Consider the following 20,153-nt stretch of genomic DNA (forward strand, 5'->3'; position numbering starts at 1 on the left):
GTCAGCAGCAAAGCCTGACATCCCGGCATATGTGAGGGGGAGATCAGGGTGAGGAAGTCCCCTACCATTATCCTCAGCTGCCGACTGCGAGTCTTCACTGAAATCCTCCTCAACGCGCGGCGTCGCCATCTTGCCTCCAGACAAGCTGCTCCGGGCCGCCGGAGGATTCCTGAAGAGATCCGAGATATTCAGCCCTTGATAAGCTGTGGATAGCCTCCGGGATCTGGTGCAGGTTGTGCCGTAGTGCTTTTTGCTCATTATTGAGCGGATTGGGAGCAGAAAGATGGGTTAAGGCTGCGGCTCTGTTGGGGCTCCCGGGTTAGACGATCATCTCCGCTGCGCGCCATGCAGAGTTTTTTTTTTAGGTTAGTGATAGAAGTACTGGAGCTAAATGACAAATATTACAGCAGGGCAACTAGCAGGTTTGCCACACTGAGTGTGTCTACGGTTATGGTTCATGCCCCAAAAAAAAAAAAAAAAATAGGATAAAAATAATTGCAGATTCCTGTAGTACAAATAAAACTTGTACTCTACTGCTACAAAACATCCAATAAATGAATTGGGATGAAAATACTTTATTGTGATATTTACTAGTTACAAATGTAAGAAAAAACAGCAGTGTATTAATTCTGTGCTGTTTTCTTTTGATCCACCAACACAAACAAAATCAATCTCTAGAATAAATGCAGATCTAAAAGAGACCAAATGTAAATGATTGCTTTCAATCAATAACATCAAACACACAAAGGATTCTCTCCTTCTATAGACAATGTTAGAAGAGCTAGCACATTGTTCATCATGCACCAAAAAAATATATATTTTTCAAACCGATTCTTGCTTTTCTCTCCTTTATATATTCTGTGAAGGCTAGACTTATTGATATTAATAAGTGTTAACAGATTTTAGACCTGTGGGGGGAATTTTGACGTATCTGAGACTTCTATTTCTATCTAAACTGGTGCCTTAGCCATATTAACCAATCAACTTCTATCCTTCACACAGTTTAGAAAATTAACATTTAAAGCCGATTGACTGTAGGGATGAGCTCAGGCATAGTCAGACACCAGTACCAATGTGCCCATGCTATCCTGGCGGTAAGCTGTCAAAGCCAACAGCAGCATTTCCCCACTCCACAGCTATAGATATGCAAGGGGAGTGTATATGTGGGGCAGGAAATGCATTTACCATCTATGATTGGCTGTTGGCTATGACAGCTTCCTGGTGGGATAACTCAGGTGGGTTTCGACTCGTGTCCAAACGCACCCGAGCTCATCCCCGATTGGCTGAAATCCATTTTAATGAAAAATAAATTTAATTTCAGTGTTTAGAAATTGTAGAACTTGTATCAGAAAATATTGCAAAATAACAGATTGCACACTTTATTCATTATACCAACATTTTTGTTCTTTAAATTTGATCTGCAACAACATTTGGATTTAGTTACTAAAATCTCCAAAACCATAAGGATTAAAAAGAAAACTGAAGTCTGCCGTTGAAACGGAAAATCTAGAAATCCCAAGAAAGATTACAAAAGCATTTTCAACTCCAAAAATAAAATAAAAATGACTCTATAAACAGTATTTGTAAAACTTCTTATAAGTGTGTCACTATCAGGAATGTTTTTCTAAGTGATACCTTGTATTAGGCTGACCTGTAACATCTTGGAGCTTACGGTTACAACGTTTTCACTGGTCACACGACTCCGCCACACATTTGTGACCTACTGTTTACCTGAATGCAAATATGTAGACACAGAAATCCTAAATGTGTTGTTCTGATAGTACAGCACATTAAACAGATAGCTTCCAGTAGAGTCTGCTACAACATAATGCACACACATCAGTTTAATGTCAGCTGATTAATTGGTGATTGGACATGAATCAGGAAATCTCCATATAGTGGTCACACTCTTGTCTTCAAGAGGAAGCACTTGCCTGCCACTGTCTGAATATTCGAAAGACTTTGCGAGATTTCTCTGGCACATTCTGTAACAAAAATAGGCAGTATTAGCAAGATAATCAATAGTCTAAAAAATAGCTATACTATTAAACGGAACCTATTAACAATACAAAAGCAAAGCAACAGCCCTTTAATTGTTTGCCCAACGCTCTGCTTATATTAATCTTTTCGCTGGTTGAGGCAAAAAGAAAATCTGTAAGCTCTGTCAAGACTGACTTGGAGCTTACATAGTGTTAAAGTAGAACCATAGGCAAAACTTTTTTTCTACATTTTGGATAAAGCAATGGAGGGTTATAACTCCTGTAAGTTTTTTTTTTGCCATCTGTGTCCCATTCCAGAAATTTCCCTTCACTTCCTGTCCCATAGCCAAACAGGAAGTGAGAGGAAATCCCTGCAACTAAAGGAAATTTCTTGGGGACCCCCGCTAGGTCACCAGAACTAATGTCTCCATTGAAAGATTTCCCCTCTAATTTTTTTGGGGACAACCCAATATTTGGAATTTTCTTTTACTGTCATTGATAATGGTAAGCAGGACTAATAGAGAGGGTGAATCTCCAAGAAAGCATTAAACACTGTCAGTTGTTCTAATACCTCTTCACTACATCCAAAACAAAAACACGTTTTACTTTAGTTAAACTTTAAGGCATCTCTCTTCGCCCACATGTCACAACACTTAGGTCTGGAGACTGGCTGTTTGGGCAACCGCACTTTATCATGGGAGAAAAAGAGAGAGGGTCACATGCCCTCCATACCTGGAAGTACAAAAGTATGTAATTTCCCGCAGACAGGTAAACAGTGTGGCAGCGGAGCCGAGAAGAAATTAATATTAGAAGCAAGTGGGCAGACAAATAAGGTAGAGCACAGGTTTGTTTTAGGCAGTGAAATCTAAAAAACAGGCAATATAAAATGAGTTATGGTTAGGTTAAAGAGGAACTCCGGCCAAAACCCTTTCCCCTTTGCACTGGAGAGAAAGTATTTAGCCGTTGTCAAGTTTTATTTTGCAGTCTTACACTTTTTGAGGGAATTTCCCAGTTTCATTATTAAAAATAGGAAATGAGTGAACTCTATTCATTAGGGACAAAGAGAACCTATAATTATAAGCAAAAAGGTGGAGTTGCGCTTAAAGAGTGAATATGCCTTATCAAGGTCATGAAGAAATATGTGAAAGGACCATAAACATGGATGAAATATAGTCCAATTAGTGACACAATAAAAAGTCCAACAGCATATCAAATCTGTGTAGTGTGAATACTGCTGCAAAGGTGAAGAAGTCTGGAACCACCACTCAATAGAAATGCTGACCCTTACCAGAATATGAGATCCTGACGGATCAGAAAGTGCAGAAATGGCCAAATCACATGAATTGCAATGAAGTCGGCCTCTTGATACGATCTTCCAAGAAGTCACCAATCGGGCAGTCAGAAAAAATAAAACTAACATAGTGTAAATCTGCGTGGTGATCAATGCACACAGGACATCCACCAGTGAGTGATAACAGACAGTGTGAAATAAAGAGGAGAACCACCACCAATGTACACACTGACCCTTACCAGAGCCTTTGATCCCTAGGGATCAGGTAAAGCAGAGGGGATGTAAGCAGCATGGAAAAAACGGAGCGTCCCAATAGTAATGTCCTCAGATTCGCCAAGGAATAGCAGGATGTTCATAGGGAAGAAAACTCACAATAGTGTGATACCGCATAAAAAAATTAATAAAAAATAAGCAACACACTTACAATTAAGAAGTTTAAAATCAGCATAAGTAAGAGCCGGCCAGCATGTCAGAACGGATTCGTCCTCAGCGTGCGGTGACATCAGCACGTCGCCTCCCGACGTTTCGTCTAAGATAGACTTGATCCCGTGATCAAGTCTATCTTAAACGAAACGTCGGGAGGCGACGTGCTGACGTCACCGCACGCTGAGGATGAATCCGTTCTGACATGCCGGCCGGCTCTTACTTATGCTGATTTTAAACTTCTTAATTGTAAGTGTGTTGCTTATTTTTTATCAAGAGGCTGACTTCATTGCAATTCATGTGATTTGGCCATTTCTGCACTTTCTGATCCGTCAGGATCTCATATTCTGGTAAGGGTCAGCATTTCTATTGAGTGGTGGTTCCAGACTTCTTCACCTTTGCAGCAGTATTCACACTACACAGATTTGATATGCTGTTGGACTTTTTATTGTGTCACTAATTGGACTATATTTCATCCATGTTTATGGTCCTTTCACATATTTCTACATGACCTTGATAAGGCATATTCACTCTTTAAGCGCAACTCCACCTTTTTGCTTATGATATTTATGTCTGTATAACATTTTTGAGTTTGCTGCTCTTTTTTTATTTAATTTGGTAAGCGCACTATTTCCACATTTCAACCTATAATTATAGTAAGTTAGAATCTCTGTTGGTTTTTTCTCATGTTTTTTCCCCCCCAGTTTTCTTGCTGGTGATGACAACATCTCTACATAACTGTGGTCACCAAAATAGGAAGCAAAAGTACATTTCCCAAACTAGCATTCAGAAAACAATAAAACTTTGATGGAGGTTCCAACAATATCCAAAATCAAAAAACATTTAGGCTTAAGTTGTACCTGCTTCTCTATGCTTGTTTCCAGGCCTCTGACTTCTGTTCCCATCTCTCCCCCCTTTCATCCCATACCTCCCATCAGTGGCCACCAGAACCCTCTGGCACAGTTAAAGTCTCAGACGCCTCCCTTCATCGCACGGACCATCAAGCCGCTACCTGATGCCCTGCCCTCTCGCTGTAATATGGGCCCCCACTGCATTGGGATCACAGCCCACTGCATGACGCTACCAACCTCAGTCTGCCCCTCTCTCCCTTTTTCAGTGACCTTCATTTTACATCTTTGTTGCTTATATATGGTATTTACATAATTAACCTGAATGTGCTCTTTCTTACACAAATTGTAACCGCTTCTGATATGCTATACTGACTTTTCTATGCAGGTGTTTTGTTTAACTTTCATATTGTATGTTATGGCCATTTGGGCCCCCTTTCCTTTCCCATATTCTACCTGCTATACCTCAATAAAACTTTGTGGAGGATTTTTTTTTTTATTAAATTTTAATTTAAAGAATTATAAATAATGTTAGGAGATGAATTTCAAGAATGGTCCAGCAGCATTTTATTAAGCTGCAGAAAAAAGAAAGTTACACATGCATTTCTGCTGTGTGACAGTGAATTATAAAGGATTAGCTCTTTGTCTGCATGGCTGTGCTATTCTGTTGCTGGTTCTGCTTAGTGAAACATGCATGCTTTTGGTAAAAGTTTGTGATTTACTTTGGGCTCACCATACACATTACAATCTGACCATACAAATCGCTGTCAATTCAACCTTAGATTTACCAAAACTACATATTATGAAGACCTACCTAAACAATCAGGACCTTGCACTACATACATGTTGGAAAAAATAAAAGAAGATTGTGCAGTCATATTGTAATGTGTGGTGATCTTTAGTTATGTTGTCTTCCGTTGTCTTTTGTAATTTGAGATCTATCATTTTAAAATCAAGTCCATTCATTTCAACCTGTTGTACGTGTATGTATTGGGGGGAGAGAATTTTGCTATTTAAAGTAATACTAAAGTCTGTTTTTTTTCTTTTGCTTAAAAAACACAAAACAAAAATGTCTATACTTAGCTGCTTTGTGCAGTGGTTTTGCACAGAGCAGCCCAGATCATCCCCTTTTTGGGTCCCTCTTTGGTGCTCCTGGCCCCTCCCTCCTGATGAGTGCCCCCCCATAGCAAGCAGCTTGCTATGGGGCACCCGAGCCGCCGCTCCCTGTGTCCATTCAGACATGGAGCTGCAGCTAGGCCCTGCCCCCTCTCTTTCCTTATTGGCAGTCCCGGACAGCAGAGTCCCTCCTGCAACAACGCTGGATCGATATGGGGCTCAGGATAGTATAAAGGGGTCTGCTGCACACAGAAGGCTTTTTATCTTAATGCAAAAAATTAATCAAGATAAAAAAAACTTCTGCCTTCACAATCACTTTAATTAAAACAAAATAATAAAATAAAAAAAATGCAAACTGCATTTCAAACAATGTGCATTCTGGTGTTGCAAGAGCCCCTTTTAAGCACTATTTTCCCCTACATTGTGTTAAAATTGTGCAGAGGATTGTGCGTGAAATTGCCCAGATCTCACAAACATCCTCTGTCGTAAATATTTTCAAAGTCGCAGCAATTAAAAAAATAAATAAAATGTTGTACTTGCCAAAAGTGGCTTCCACATTCTGCAACATCACAGAATGTTTGACACTAAAACAAACGTGACATAAAATTAAATTTTTCTCCCATACAAAGATAATTTTAGGGGCTTGTTGGGGAAGTGGTGTGAAGATAACCGCTGTTGAAATTATTTTTTGAAATTTCCAGCCAGTGACAAGGGCCTCTGATAAGTGAATATGGTCAATATAGACACGCTACTTTAGATTTTGGGCTACCAATTCACAGCCACAAATGGAATGGGCAAAAAACAATAGTAGTTAAATGCTGCAGTCTGGTATTAAAGATTATTATAATTAAAGATTGGCGTAAACAAAAAATAAAGAAAACTTTTTAATATATAAGCAGCATGAACCACTGAACTGATGTAAGTAATTTAGATGTCTTACTGTAGCATCTCCATCAGATGGGATCCTGGATTTCCCCTCTGATAGCAGCACTCGTAGCACCTCCTTCCATCCAATCTCCTTTGTCTGATTTGCATTTTCTTTCTCCTTGTTCTCAGCATTTCCTTTAGTGTCTGCACAAACAATAGTGACCCATGGGCACCAACTTCTGTGCTGATTCAGTGGATCAAAGCAGCTCTTTGGAGAAGAATCCTGGACAAAAAACAAACTAGTTTTGATACAGTTTTAAACGGCAGGGAAATAAAGACATACAAGGAATTGAATCAAAAGATCATTACATATAGATTACCCTAGCAAAAAGATTTAATAACTTACTATACTGCTCCTGGAGCAGAGCCTGGGACGTTTGGCTTTACGATGAGGACTGGACTGGACTTCAGATGTCACTCCTGGGTTGTCTCCATGTCCCATGCTACGGGTCACTGGCCGGCTTCGCACAGCATCAGATTCCGATGATCCTGTAGAGCTTCCACTGAGTGATTGGGTGGTAGCTGCCATAGGACTCTAGCAGTATTAAAAAAATTAGGAGATCACACATTTATAAGCTAGGTGTTTATTTAGATGGATAAAACCATTATGCAAAAAGGTACATTTCCAAAGTGCGTCTATCCAGACCTGAACAAATGTAGGGGCCAACGTTAAATCTACATATGGCAAACAAACAAACAAAAAATAAATAAATAAGGAATTGATACAAGTTAAAGGAAATCTATGGTCACAACATACACTCTATTTATAAAACATCAGCATTGTAATGGCAATGCAAACAATAGTTATTAATGACAATCCAATAAAGGCATTAAGCTTCAAAAATCCTTTCATGTTGCAAGTGTTTTCTGGCCATCTCTTTCCACAACTTCCCGGTTTCCCTACATGCTTTGCAGCTTTTCATCTGCGGGTTATTTTCAAATCTCTAAGACTACATATCCCTGGGTACTTTGCAGCCTTTAAGCCAGTGATGGGGAACCTTGGCACCCCAGATGTTTTGGAACTACATTACCCATGATGCTCAACTACACTGCAGAGTGCATGAGCATCATGGGAAATGTAGTTCCAAAACATCTGGGGTGCCAAGGTTCCCCATCACTGCTTTAAGCGATGGACCTGGTCTGACTCTGCCTCCTCTTCTGTTTCAATCATTTTTATTGGTATTATTAAGAAAATGCAGATTAATTGAAGACTGTACAGAGCAGCAAACAATCTTTGCATGCTCTGAATCATACAAGAACTGGTACAAAACAAATGAGGGGAGGAGAGTATGGAATCATCAGGGGAAGTGCTTGGTAGACCTGTTAGGTCTTTAGTAAGGCCTCAGTGGAACATGTGGGCATAAAAGAAGTAGACGAGAAAAGTAATCTTTGGGTTATGAACATACCGTATTTGCCGGCGTATAAGACGACTGGGCGTATAAGACGACCCCCTAATTTTCCAAGAAAAATTTTGGTTTTGGGATATACTCGCCATATAAGACTACCCCCTTCCTACTAGTCTTTCTGGAAGCTGAGGGGTAGCCAGAACCGCTGACAGAAACAGGCATTTATCAAATCTCACTGTGCCATTACATTACATGCCCCCACAGTGCCATCACTTGCCCCCACAGTGCCATCACTTGCCCCCAAACCTGAGTTTGTGTTTCATCAGGGCCATATTTATGACAGGGCTTTTCCATGCTGTGACTATAGCGATTTTAGTTGCCAGGAACATGAAATAAATCAGGGTTTGGGTATGTCGAGGGATATTTTCAACAGGCTTATTTATTAAGGCTATACTCGCTTCTTTGGGGATATTGACCATCGTGACCGACAAAAAAGGGATTTTTAATACAGCTTACCTGTAAAATCCTTTTCTTGGAGTACATCACGGGACACAGAGCGGCATATTCATTACTATGTGGGTTATATGGAGTACCTTCAGGTGATGGACACTGGCAATCTCAAACAGGAAGTGCCCCTCCCTATATAACCCCCTCCCATAGGAGGAGTACCTCAGTTTTGTAGCAAGCAGTATGCCTCCCAAAATGGTCCCCATAAGAGGGGTGGGAGCTCTGTGTCCCGTGATGTACTCCAAGAAAAGGATTTTACAGGTAAGCTGTATTAAAAATCCCTTTTTCTTTCTCGTACATCACGGGACACAGAGCGGCATATTCATTACTATGTGGGATGTCCCAAAGCAATGCTTACAATGAGGGGAGGGAGAACATCTTCCCAAGACAAAAGGATTTAATTTAGAGATATACTTAAATCATAATAAATCCAACTTAGTTGAGAAAAAATAATTTTAAATTTTAAATTTAACTCAAAAGGGAGCCCCCGGAATCCGAGGGTCTCAAACTGCAGCCTGCAGCACTGCCTGCCCAAAGGCTGTATCAGTATTCCTTCTTACGTCCAACTGGTAGAATTTTGTAAACGTGTGGACAGAAGATCAGGTTGCCGCCTTGCAAACTTGAGCCATAGAGATCTGGTGGTGTGCTGCCCAGGAGGCGCCCATGGCCCTAGTAGAATGAGCCTTTAATGATAACGGAGGAGGCAACCCTTTCAAGCCGTAGGCCTGAGTGATTAACTGTTTAATCCATCTCGAGATGGTGGATTTTGCAGCTGCCTGCCCCTTCTTGGGCCCATCCGGTAAAATGAACAACACATCTGTTTTCCGGATCTTCTCTGTAGCTTTAAGATAGGCCTTCATGGCCCTGACAATATCCAAGGTATGCAGCAACCCTTCCTTTCTGGAAGTAGGTTTAGGGAAGAAGGATGGTAATACCAAATCCTGGTTTAGATGAAAACTGGATATAACCTTCGGTAGGAAGGAAGGATGATGGCGGAGAACGACCTTGTCCTTATGAAAAATAAGATATGGTTCCTTACAGGATAAGGCTGCCAGTTCCGATACTCTTCTGGCGGAAACCATGGCAACCAAAAATACTAACTTCCTTGTCAGTAAAACCAAAGGAATTTCAGCCAACGGCTCAAAAGGTTGTTTCTGTAAACCTGACAGAACAAGATTTAAATCCCACGGACAAAGCGGGGATTTAACTGGAGGATTAATACGTAAGACCCCTTGAAGGAAGGTCTTAACTAGCGAGTGGGTGGCCAGCGGCCGCTGAAACCACACTGACAAAGCTGAAATCTGTCCTTTGATTGTGCTTAATGCCAGTCCTTTATCCACTCCTAGCTGGAGAAAACTTAATACTCTATCGATGGTAAACTTGCGAGAAAGCCATCGCTTGGACTCACACCAGCCTACATAGGCCTTCCAGACCCTGTAATAAATCACCCTAGAGACCGGTTTCCTGGCTCTGATTAGGGTAGAGATTACTTTCTGAGACAGACCTCTACCCCTGAGAATCAGGGATTCAGCTTCCAGGCCGTCAAATTTAGATGCTGTAAGGCAGGGTGGAGGATCGGACCTTGCGATAGCAGGTCTGGCCGTAGAGGAAGAGTCTAAGGGTCTCCCACTACCATCTTCAGGATTAGTGAATACCATGCCCTTCTGGGCCATGCTGGAGCTACCAGGATGACTGGTATGTGCTCCACCCTGATCCTGCGCAGCAGGCGGGGTAGTAACTGGAGCGGGGGAAATGCATAAAGAAGTTTGAACTGATGCCAAGGGCAAACTAACGCATCGGTTCCGCAGGCTCTGGGATCCCTTGTGCGGGACATGAACCTGTCTAGCTTCTTGTTTAGTCTCGATGCCATGATATCCACGTCCGGCACTCCCCACTTCTGGCAGAGTGTCTGAAAGACCTGTGGATGCAGAGACCACTCCCCCGGCAATAGAATCTGGCGACTTAAGAAGTCCGCCTGTAGGTTGTCCACTCCGGGAATGAATATAGCCGATATGCAGGGCACATGGGCTTCTGCCCACAAGAAAATCAAGCTCACTTCTTTCTGAGCGGCTTGACTCTTGGTTCCCCCTTGGTGATTTATGTATGCCACCGCCGTGGCATTGTCCGATTGTATTCTCACCGGGAACCCCTGCAGTTTGGACGTCCAAGCCCTGAGGGCTAGTCGGGCAGCTCTGAGCTCCAAGATATTGATGGGCAACTGCTTCTCTGCCGCTGCCCAAGTGCCCTGGCGAGTGCAACCATCCAAAATTGCTCCCCAGCCGATCAGGCTGGCGTCTGTGGTTACTATCTTCCAGGTCACAGGACTGAACGTCTTTCCCTTCAGGAGATTCTGAGGGTTTAACCACCAAGATAGACTTTGCCGGACTCTTGGTGAGAGTGGCAAAGGAATCTCCAAGGCCTGAGGCCTCTTGCTCCATGCTGACAGGATGGCTGCCTGCAGGATGCGAGTGTGGCTCTGAGCATACGGTACCGCCTCGAAGGTGGCCACCATCTTGCCTAGTAGCCGCATACATAGGCGAACAGTTGGCTTTCTCTTGCTCAGAACTATTTGTATTAGCTCTTTGATGGCCTTGACCTTTAATAGAGGTAGGAACACCCTCTGTTGTTCTGTATCCAATCTCATGCCGAGATATTCCAGCTGCCTTGTGGGCCGAAATGCTGATTTGTCTCGATTTAGGACCCAGCCGAACCTCTCGAGGTACTGAACCGTGAGGGCGACTGCTCGTTCCAGGCCAGGAAACGAGTGGTCCACGACCAAGAGGTCGTCCAGGTAAGCTAGGACCGTGACCCCTTGGGTCCTTAGATTGGCTAGGATTGGGGCTAGGACCTTCGTGAATACCCGGGGGGCCGTAGCCAACCCGAAGGGGAGCGCCACAAATTGGAAATGACGCTGAGCCACCGAGAAACGTAGAAATACCTGATGTGGCTGAAAAATTGGCACATGAAGGTAAGCATCCTTTATGTCTATGGACGCCATGAAGTCGTCTTTCTGGAGCACGGCGACAGCTGACCGAATAGTTTCCATCCGGAATGAGCGGACCTTTAGGTACGCATTTACTCCCTTTAAGTCCAAAATTGGCCTGACATCGCCGTTGGGCTTTGGGATGATAAACAGGTTGGAGTAGAACCCCAAGCCCTGTTCCTGGACTGGTACTTCTACTATCACCTTCTGGCACAGCAGATGATTCAATGCCGCCATCAACGCGGCTCCCTTCACCGGGTCGCCTGGTACTCTTGACTCCTGGTAATGAGGAGGAGGGAATTCTGAAAATTCTAGTTTGTAGCCCGTGGCCACGGAAGACCGTACCCAGCAGTCGGGAATGCTGGCCTCCCAAACTTCTGCAAAGAGACGTAGCCTTCCCCCCACCATCGTGGGTGGGGGCGCCCCTTCATAAGGCCGACTTGGGGGCTGGCTTCGCAGGCTTGCGGTACCACTGCTTCTTGCCCCCAGTGGCTTATTGTTAAAGCCTGATCTTGCAGGAGGCCGTCGATACTGTCTGGTATTAGAGGGCCCCTGTCCCGGGGAGGGCTGGAGCTTAAACGCGGGCCCTCTGGCTTTCTTCTTGACTGGCAAGAGAGTGCTTTTGCCGCTTGATATAGTCTGAATATATCTATCCAGATCTTCTCCGAAGAGTCGTCCTCCATGGAAGGGAAACCCTACCAGGAGCTTTTTGCATGGGGGCTCGGCCTCCCAACTCTTCAACCATAAGAGCCTTCTCATATGGATTAGAAATAAGGATAAACGTGATGCCTTCTGGATGGAGTCCTTGATAGCATCCACCGTAAAGCGTATAGCCCTCGGTATATCCGAAAATTCCTCTGCCTGCTGGGCAGGGATAAGTTTAAGCATTTGCTTAGTCTTATCTGATAATGCTTGGGTAATTCCAATAGCAGCCACAGCGGGCTGAACTATCGCCCCTGCTGAAGTAAAGGAGGCTTTCAGTAATGTTTCCAAACGTTTATCAACCGGATCCTTAAACACCTGTACGTTTTCCACCGGACAAGTTAAAGATTTGTTCACATAGGAGATGGCTGCGTCCACCGCCGGGGGCGCCCATCTTTTGGAGAATTTCTCCTCCATAGGATATAAAACAGAGAATTTTTTAGGTGGTAAAAAGACTCTATCTGGCTTAATCCAATCCTGAAACATGACCTCCTCGAGTAGAGGATGGATCGGGAAAACTGCGTTGCTTTGAGGCGTTCTTAAAGAGCCTAAAGCTGAAACCGCCGATACTTGAGGTTCTGGTATGGGTAACTTAAATGCCTCATGGACCATGTCCGTTAAGGCCTGAACCCACAAACTTTCCCCTTGGGAGGCTGAACCAGACCCCTCAGTATCCAGATCCTCGATCTCTGAACCACCCTGGTCCAAAGCGTCAAGTCTATCCAATTCCCCTAGGGAAAGGATTTCTGTGTCTGAGGGTTCTTGCTCGGGTGACGGAGACCTAGTCCGCTTTCTACCCGATATAGCTTTAGCTATCCTTTTTGCCATTCTTTTCTCTAGTTCACCTAAAGAAACAGCAAGAACTCTCTCAGTGACAAAGCCGGGGTTGGACTGACCTGGATCAGCCCCAGCACCAGATCCCCCAGGTCCCATCAAGGCGTGCCCTGATATGTCCTGTGGGGAGAGCAGCGGCATTGCCGTGTCTGAGCCCTCGGATTTTGCGGGGGAATCCCCACCCTTTGTACCCTCTGACCCAGAAGGCATGGTACAATACCGAGGTACACCTACTATCACCCAGCCACAGACGTAGCTAAGGGGATCTGTCGGTTTGGGAGCGATAGAGACTAACGCCCAAACTGAGAAGGGAGATCAGCAGTTCTTTCCCTTCTTTTTTTTTTTTTTTTTTTTTTTTGAAGAGGAAAAGAAACCACTCTGTCTCCCACTAAGTATTGCCAATAGCCATCTGCTGAAAAAAGGAAAAGAAAACCTATCTGTAGGTTTGACAGTCCTTAGAAAAAAACTGCAATTCTTCCTTTCGCCACCGGGTGTCCTCGGCGTGCTCCGCTCTGTGTCCTCCTCTCCTCTAGCTGAGGATGACACTGAGCTCTTGGCAGCTAATGGAAGGACCTCCCCTTCCTTTATTTGTGATTCGCCGCCCACCGGGACGCGCCCCCACCACGGAAACGGCGCGAAAATCGTTTATATCTCGGGCACGCGCCCGTCGGCGGGGGCCATCACACATGGAGGAGGACGGAGCAGCGCAGGCACCCAGGCAGGTAAGCCCTTTAGGTAGGTCACAGACCTCCTTTTAGCATGGGAAAAGACTCCCCTCTTACAGAGATCCCACACCTAGCGCCAGCAGCCCAGCTAAACAACACTTACCAGGGAGGTCACATATTACTGGGGAAAAAAGATTGAATCATCCTGTCTCTGTCATAGACATAGTGATTCCTTGCCAATGCAGAGCATACCCAGGCCTGTCCCCCTGTGCACCCCCTGTAGGGAACCTGCTAAGAACCAAGTTCCGCAAGCTCCCCCAATACTTACCTGCTCCATGCCGCAGGACTTTTGCACAGCAAGAGGTCCAATCTTCCCCCATCTCCGTGGGTGGCGTCTAGACCTTCAGGCCCTGGGTTCCTATGAAGGAGCCACTGTCCTGGGCCCATATAGCACCCTGGCAACAGAAACATTAGGCCCCCAAAGGTTTCTAAGTTCTGGGCCCAGGGTCCAGCTCTCTGAACAGAAAGCATTATGGGCTACACCCCAATGGTTTGGGGTCCGGTTGCTGACCACTTTAGCACTGAGGCCTTTGGACAGAACCGGTTAGCCCACCTTAATCCCAAGGATGTGGAGGTAAGCTAAACCATGACCAACACCTAAGACACTGGCGAAAAAACTGAGGTACTCCTCCTATGGGAGGGGGTTATATAGGGAGGGGCACTTCCTGTTTGAGATTGCCAGTGTCCATCACCTGAAGGTACTCCATATAACCCACATAGTAATGAATATGCCGCTCTGTGTCCCGTGATGTACGAGAAAGAAATAAGCGCCTGTACCCTTATCCAAAAGTGGCGGACCTTAGGGCATGCCCACCACATATGTATTGGTGTTCCAATTCAACCACAACCCCTGAAGCACCTGGCTGAGGCACCTGGATACATTTTTGACAAGCTCTCTGGCACCAAGTACCATCTGGCGTGGACTTTATAGCCTGCTTCTATCAAGGCTACATTCAGAATGCCTTTACTTCTCGTGCTCCATTTACGCCAGTCTCTCAAACTCCTCTTCTTAGCAGCTCTGTAGTTCTGAAGGCAAGCTCTGAATTTTTGTGACACAGATGTGCCTACTCACAAGGTATAGTGAATACATGTCACATAATTCAAGGAGTAAATGTGTGGGGATCTTCACAAAGTATGCTTACAAATTTCAAGATCATTTAGATCCCTGGTGCCCCACATGCGGCTCTATGGCACTTTTTGTGCGGCCATCTAGGCACCTGAAGACGCCAATCTGTGTTTCCATACTGACCTGTTAAAGCAATGATTTCTAGCAGTCTCATGTAATAGGTCTCCAGTCAATGACTTGACTCCTGAAGCAAATCCCCATTATCCAACAACTCCTATAGAACATGCACAATCTCTGACAGTCTCCTGCAGTATACAGTGGGGCAAAAAAGTATTTAGTCAGCCACCAATTGCGCAAGTTCTCCCTCTTAAAAAGATGAGAGAGGCCTGTAATTGTCATCATAGGTACACCTCAACTCTGACCTTCTCTCATACCATGACCTCAGTCTCTGATCATCTCTTGAGCCAGGGAGCACAAGGGAGCTAAGGGGCAGCAGTGGGGGGGGGGGGGGGGACTGGACAGCACAGTGGGGGTAGCATGGGGGAGCACAGAGAGGACCAGAGAGCACTGTGGGGGGGGGGGGGGGGAGCACAGAGGGGGGGGGACTGGACAGCACAGTGGGTGAGCCAGGGGGCACGGGGGCCAGAGAGCACTGGGGAGGAGCCAAGGAGCAGAGGGGGTACGCAGGAGGAACTAGGGAGCACGTTTGCAGTAAAAAGTTGGATAGGAGGAGCTCTGGTGGATGGATCAAATCTCGGCGCCTGCTGCAGCCTGGCCGACCGACCAGAGAGAAGGTGAGTGCCCGGCCGTGCCGCCCTCCTGTGTGCCTGGATAGGAGGAGCGGCGGGGACAGCTGCACATGGAGGAACTGATCTTTCCATATTCCTCCTGCAGCCGCTGAATGACCGCTTCTTCTGCGGGCGTTCATTGGCTGCAGAAAAAATATGGAATGATCAATTCCTCCACGTGCAGCTGTCCCCGCCGCTCCTCCTATCCAGGCACACAAGAGGGCGGCACGGCCGGGCGCTCACTTTCTCTCTGGTCGGCCAGGCAGCAGCAGGCGCCGGGATGTGATCCATCCACCGGAGCTCCTCCTATCCAGGCACACAGGAGGAGGGCGGCACGGGCGGGCAATCACATTCATGCTGGGAGGTCGGCCAGGCAGCAGCAGGCGCCGGGATGTGATCCATCCACCGGAGCTCCTCCTATCCAGGCACACAGGATGCCGGGACGGCCGGGCACTCACTTTCTCACTGGTCGGCTAGGCAGCAGCAGGCGCCGGGATGTGATCCATCCACCGGAGCTCCTCCTATCCAGGCAGACAGGAGGAGGGCAGCACGGGCGGGCAATCACATTCATGCTGGGAGGTCGGCCAGGCTGCAGAAGGCGCTGGGAGGGGATCCATCAACCGGAGCAAGCCTATATCGATCAGGGAATCCCCCTCCGGCCGCTCTGGTGTCCAGTAAAAAAAAAAAGCCTGCACTGCCAGAAGAGATCAGCGAGGAAGCTGTCAGACTGGTCCAGCCCTGCTCCTTATTCGCCCTGCACTAAATTCCACTCGCCTTTTGCGAGTAGGCGAGTGGAATTTTTGAGGGCTGTCCTAGTGTATGTCTGCTGTCTCTGATACTGAATCTTCACTGAATTGTATGTGTGAAGCCCTTTGGTAATGTTGAAGGATGCATTTAAAGCCCCTCATATCAAGAAAGTTCATCACCACCGGTTTAAATCAAATTGAGTAGTCTAGAAATGACTGTAATACAATGTGGAAATGAATATATGATGATTTTTGACCATAGATGTCCTTTAATTTGCAGCTTTTTAAAAGACCATTGTTTAAATACACTTCTAAAGCAAGCAGTAGCCATTTATATTTAACTGATCAATATTACTATCTATTAGTTTGGTATACCTGTTCAAGATCTCTGCTTCTAGTGACTCTTCTGTTGGGAGATACCACTCCCAAAGGTGTTCTATCACCCGCACCCTCTCCTGGAGATATCGGAGTAGTAGGCGGTCCAAAGGAATTGTCCAAATCCACAGACTCCAGCTGCTGGAAGCTCCATAATCCAATCTTCCTCATACAGCGTGGACAACTTATGATTGACAGAGGTAAAGATCCAGATGAAGGGCTGGAAAAAAAAAAAATGGACAGGGTATAAGTTCACACACAATAAAGCATTAAAGGGGTTGTAAACCCTCAAGGTTTTTCACCTAAATGGATGCCATCCATTAAGGTGAAAAACCTTTTATAGTGCAGCAGTTCCCCAGAGCCCCCTCTTTTTACTTACCTGAACCCGATCTCCAGCGACCTTATTGGCTGAATTGATAGCAGCAGCAGCATTGGCTCCCGTTGCTGTCAATGAAAGCCAGTGACATGGAAGCCGGTGGGCGGGGCCCGAGTCCTGCTGTCTGTATCAATGGACGCACGAGTGCCCCCAGGGAATGAAGGTCTCCATGGGGGCATTCGAGAAGAGGAGGGGGGCTGCTGGGGGACCTCAGAAGAGGAGAAGGATTGAGGCCACTCTGTGCAAAACCCTTGCACAGAGGAGCAAAGTATGACATGTTTGCTATTTAAAAGAAGAATAAAAAAAACACAAAAAAACACACAAACCTTTACAACCCCCTTATCCTTCTTAGCTGTCTGTTAGCCTTGTTATGCTAAAGATTATATTGATGTCATAATAATATGTATCTCGTTGATATTTGTACTTTCCATGACTTTATATAAAATAAAGGAATTAAAAAAAATAAAAATAAAGCATTAGAATATGAAATGGTTTTGAATCTTAGTTTATTTAAAGCCTGTTTTAATTACACACTGGATCTGTCTGCTTTACTATGCAATGCAGACAGATCATGGATGGTGTATGGGTGCTATACAAAGTTTCCTGGAAACATAGCACCCTGCCTCAGTACTCCCTCCTCTCAAGAGCCCTTAATCCTAATGCAAGCAGTGAGCTTGGGAGTTAAGAGAAAATTGAGTACTGTCCGTGATACTTTTTTTATTTGCACTAACATACAATTTTTCAGGACAAGCTTTCGGGGTGTTACCCCTTCTTCAAGGTCCAAGCAGTACTGATTCACAATTTTTTGGCAGAATGTTAAAACAAAACAAGGAAAAAAAAAAATCTCAGAGGGAAAGGAAAAAAAACAAACACATACAAACACATACAAATCAATGGTAATAAAGATAACATCAGAGTTAGTGAGATAAGACAGAGGGAGAGCTAAAGACTTGAGGGGGGCTACAATCACGTCAGGGAGGAGTTAAGCAAATATGAAAATGCCTCGATAGGTGGATTGAAAGAGCTGAACATCCGCCAGCCAGGAAATGAAGGTCCTACCTGAATAAATCTTGTAATGCACACTGTGAGAAACTCAGTGTGCAGAGAAATCAGAGTAAGCAATTTAGTACAGGAGAGGGGCCTTTACAACTACGCAAGACTGAATGGAAGGCTGGCGTTCAAATTTACATCAACTGACAAATTAATGACACATTTACAAGGATACAAGGTAGAATTTCTGGGATTAGTCAGATAGAGCATTTACAGATATGTACAGTATCTCAAAAAAGTGAGTACACCCCTCACATTTTTGTAAATATTTTATTATATCTTTTCATGTGACAACACTAAAGAAATTACACTTTGCTACAATGTAAAGTAGTGAGTGTACAGCTTGTTTAACAGTGTAAATTCGCTGTCCCCTCAAAAAAACTCACAGCCAAGTGAAAATGTCTACATTGGGCCCAATTAGCCATTTTCCCTTCCCAGGGGCATGTGACGGGTCAGCCTGTCAGTGCTCAGACCATATGCTGCAGACTGCATCAAACTGGTCTGCATGGCTGTCGTCCCAGAAGGAAGTCTTTTCTAAAGATGATGCACAAGACATTTTGAAAAAAGTTTGCTGAAGACAAGCAGACTAAGGACATGGATTACTGGAACCATGTCCTGTGGTCTAATGAGACCAAGATAAACTTATTTGGTTCAGATGGTGTCAAGCGTGTGTTGCGGTAGCCAGGTGAGGAGTACAAAAACAAGTGTGTTTTGCCTACAGTCAAGCATGGTGGTGGGAGTGTCATGGTCTGGGGCTGCATGAGTGCTGCCGGCACTGGGGAGCTACAGTTCATTGAGGGAACCATGAACTCCAACATGTACTGTGACATACTGAAGCAGAGCATGATCCCCTCCCTTCAGAGACTGGGCCACAGGGTAGTATTCCAACATAACAACCCCAAACACACCTCCAAGACGATCACTGCCTTGCTAAAGAAGCCAAGGGTAAAGGTGATGGACTGGCCAAGCATGTCTCCAGACCTAAACACTCTTGAGCATCTGTGATGCATCCTCAAAACGGAAGGTGGAGTAGTGCAAGGTCTACTAAAAGTGAGGGGTGTACTCACTTTTGTGAGATACTGTATGCGGTGTACGTGGTATTCAGTTTTCATGTTTTAAAATTCCCTGTCTTAATTTTCGAATCTGTTCTCTTTCAAACTACAGAGGTATAAATAAAAAAAAAAGCTCTGCATCCTTAAAGGCAATGTGCAACACATTAGATGACACAACACAGCACCCTTTTAGTCCAAGATGTCAGGGAGAGCTCTGTGGACTTCAGGAATTCGTGCCAAGAGCATGCAAGTAAGTGCACACATGACCACAGTCCCCTGTTTGAAGTGGTTGAAAAGGCAGGTTTATTTTTTACCTTGATGCATTTAATATATTAAGGTAAAAAAATCCTTCTGTGTGCAGCAGCCCCCCCAATACATACCTGAGCCCCATTGCGATTTAGCAATGTACATGAGAGCCTCAGCTCTCCGACAACTCTCCCTCGTTATTGGCTGAGACAGCAGCAGGAGCCATTGGCTCCCACTGTTGTCAATCACAGCCAGTGAGATAGATAGAGAGAGAGAGAGAGAAAGAGAGAGAGAGAGAGAGGCGTTGCCGAGCCGTGGCTTTGTGTGTAAATGTGCACACAAAGCGGCAGCTTGGTGCTAGTCTGCTTGGGTGCACCCATAGCAAGACGTTTGCTCTGGCGGCACTCGGCTGGAAGCACCGACGGGGGACCCAAGAAGAGGAGGAGGATTGTAGCTGCTTTGTGCGAAACCGCTCCACAGAGCAGGGAAGTAGGACATGTTTGTTATCTTATAAAAAATAAAAAAAAACACACATTGCCTTTAATATCATTTTAATGGCTTCAAGTGCCAGCTAGACAATGTTTTGCAGAGACCACATTCTTTATTTGTAACCAAAGTAAAATATCTAATGAGATAAAGTTAACCAGAGCTGGAACCTGCTTTGCTCTGAAACTGAAAATATGTGGGAAACCAAAAAAAAATAAAAAATTTGACCTCAACTATGCTTTTAAAATTTTCATTAATCAGACATAGGGAAGGCATATTCCTTTTTT

General features: G+C 44.9%; 1 protein-coding gene across 1 annotated transcript in view; it reads right to left on the minus strand.

Moving 5' to 3' along the window:
- Window positions 1-559: 559 nt before the first annotated feature.
- The window catches only part of ZC3HC1 (zinc finger C3HC-type containing 1), a 37,686-nt gene continuing 18,092 nt past the window's right edge, over window positions 560-20,153 (minus strand). Inside the window, exons 7-10 of the mRNA XM_040343256.1 lie at window positions 16,657-16,876; window positions 6,931-7,119; window positions 6,598-6,807; window positions 560-1,985 (exon numbers count right to left, since the gene is read on the minus strand). Of these exons, the coding sequence (XP_040199190.1) occupies window positions 1,917-1,985; window positions 6,598-6,807; window positions 6,931-7,119; window positions 16,657-16,876 (688 nt within the window). The 3' untranslated portion in view covers window positions 560-1,916. The remainder of the gene's footprint in view (window positions 1,986-6,597; window positions 6,808-6,930; window positions 7,120-16,656; window positions 16,877-20,153) is intronic.

The sequence above is a fragment of the Rana temporaria genome, chromosome 3, assembly GCF_905171775.1.
Source record: "Rana temporaria chromosome 3, aRanTem1.1, whole genome shotgun sequence".
NCBI classification, from domain to species: domain Eukaryota; kingdom Metazoa; phylum Chordata; class Amphibia; order Anura; family Ranidae; genus Rana; species Rana temporaria.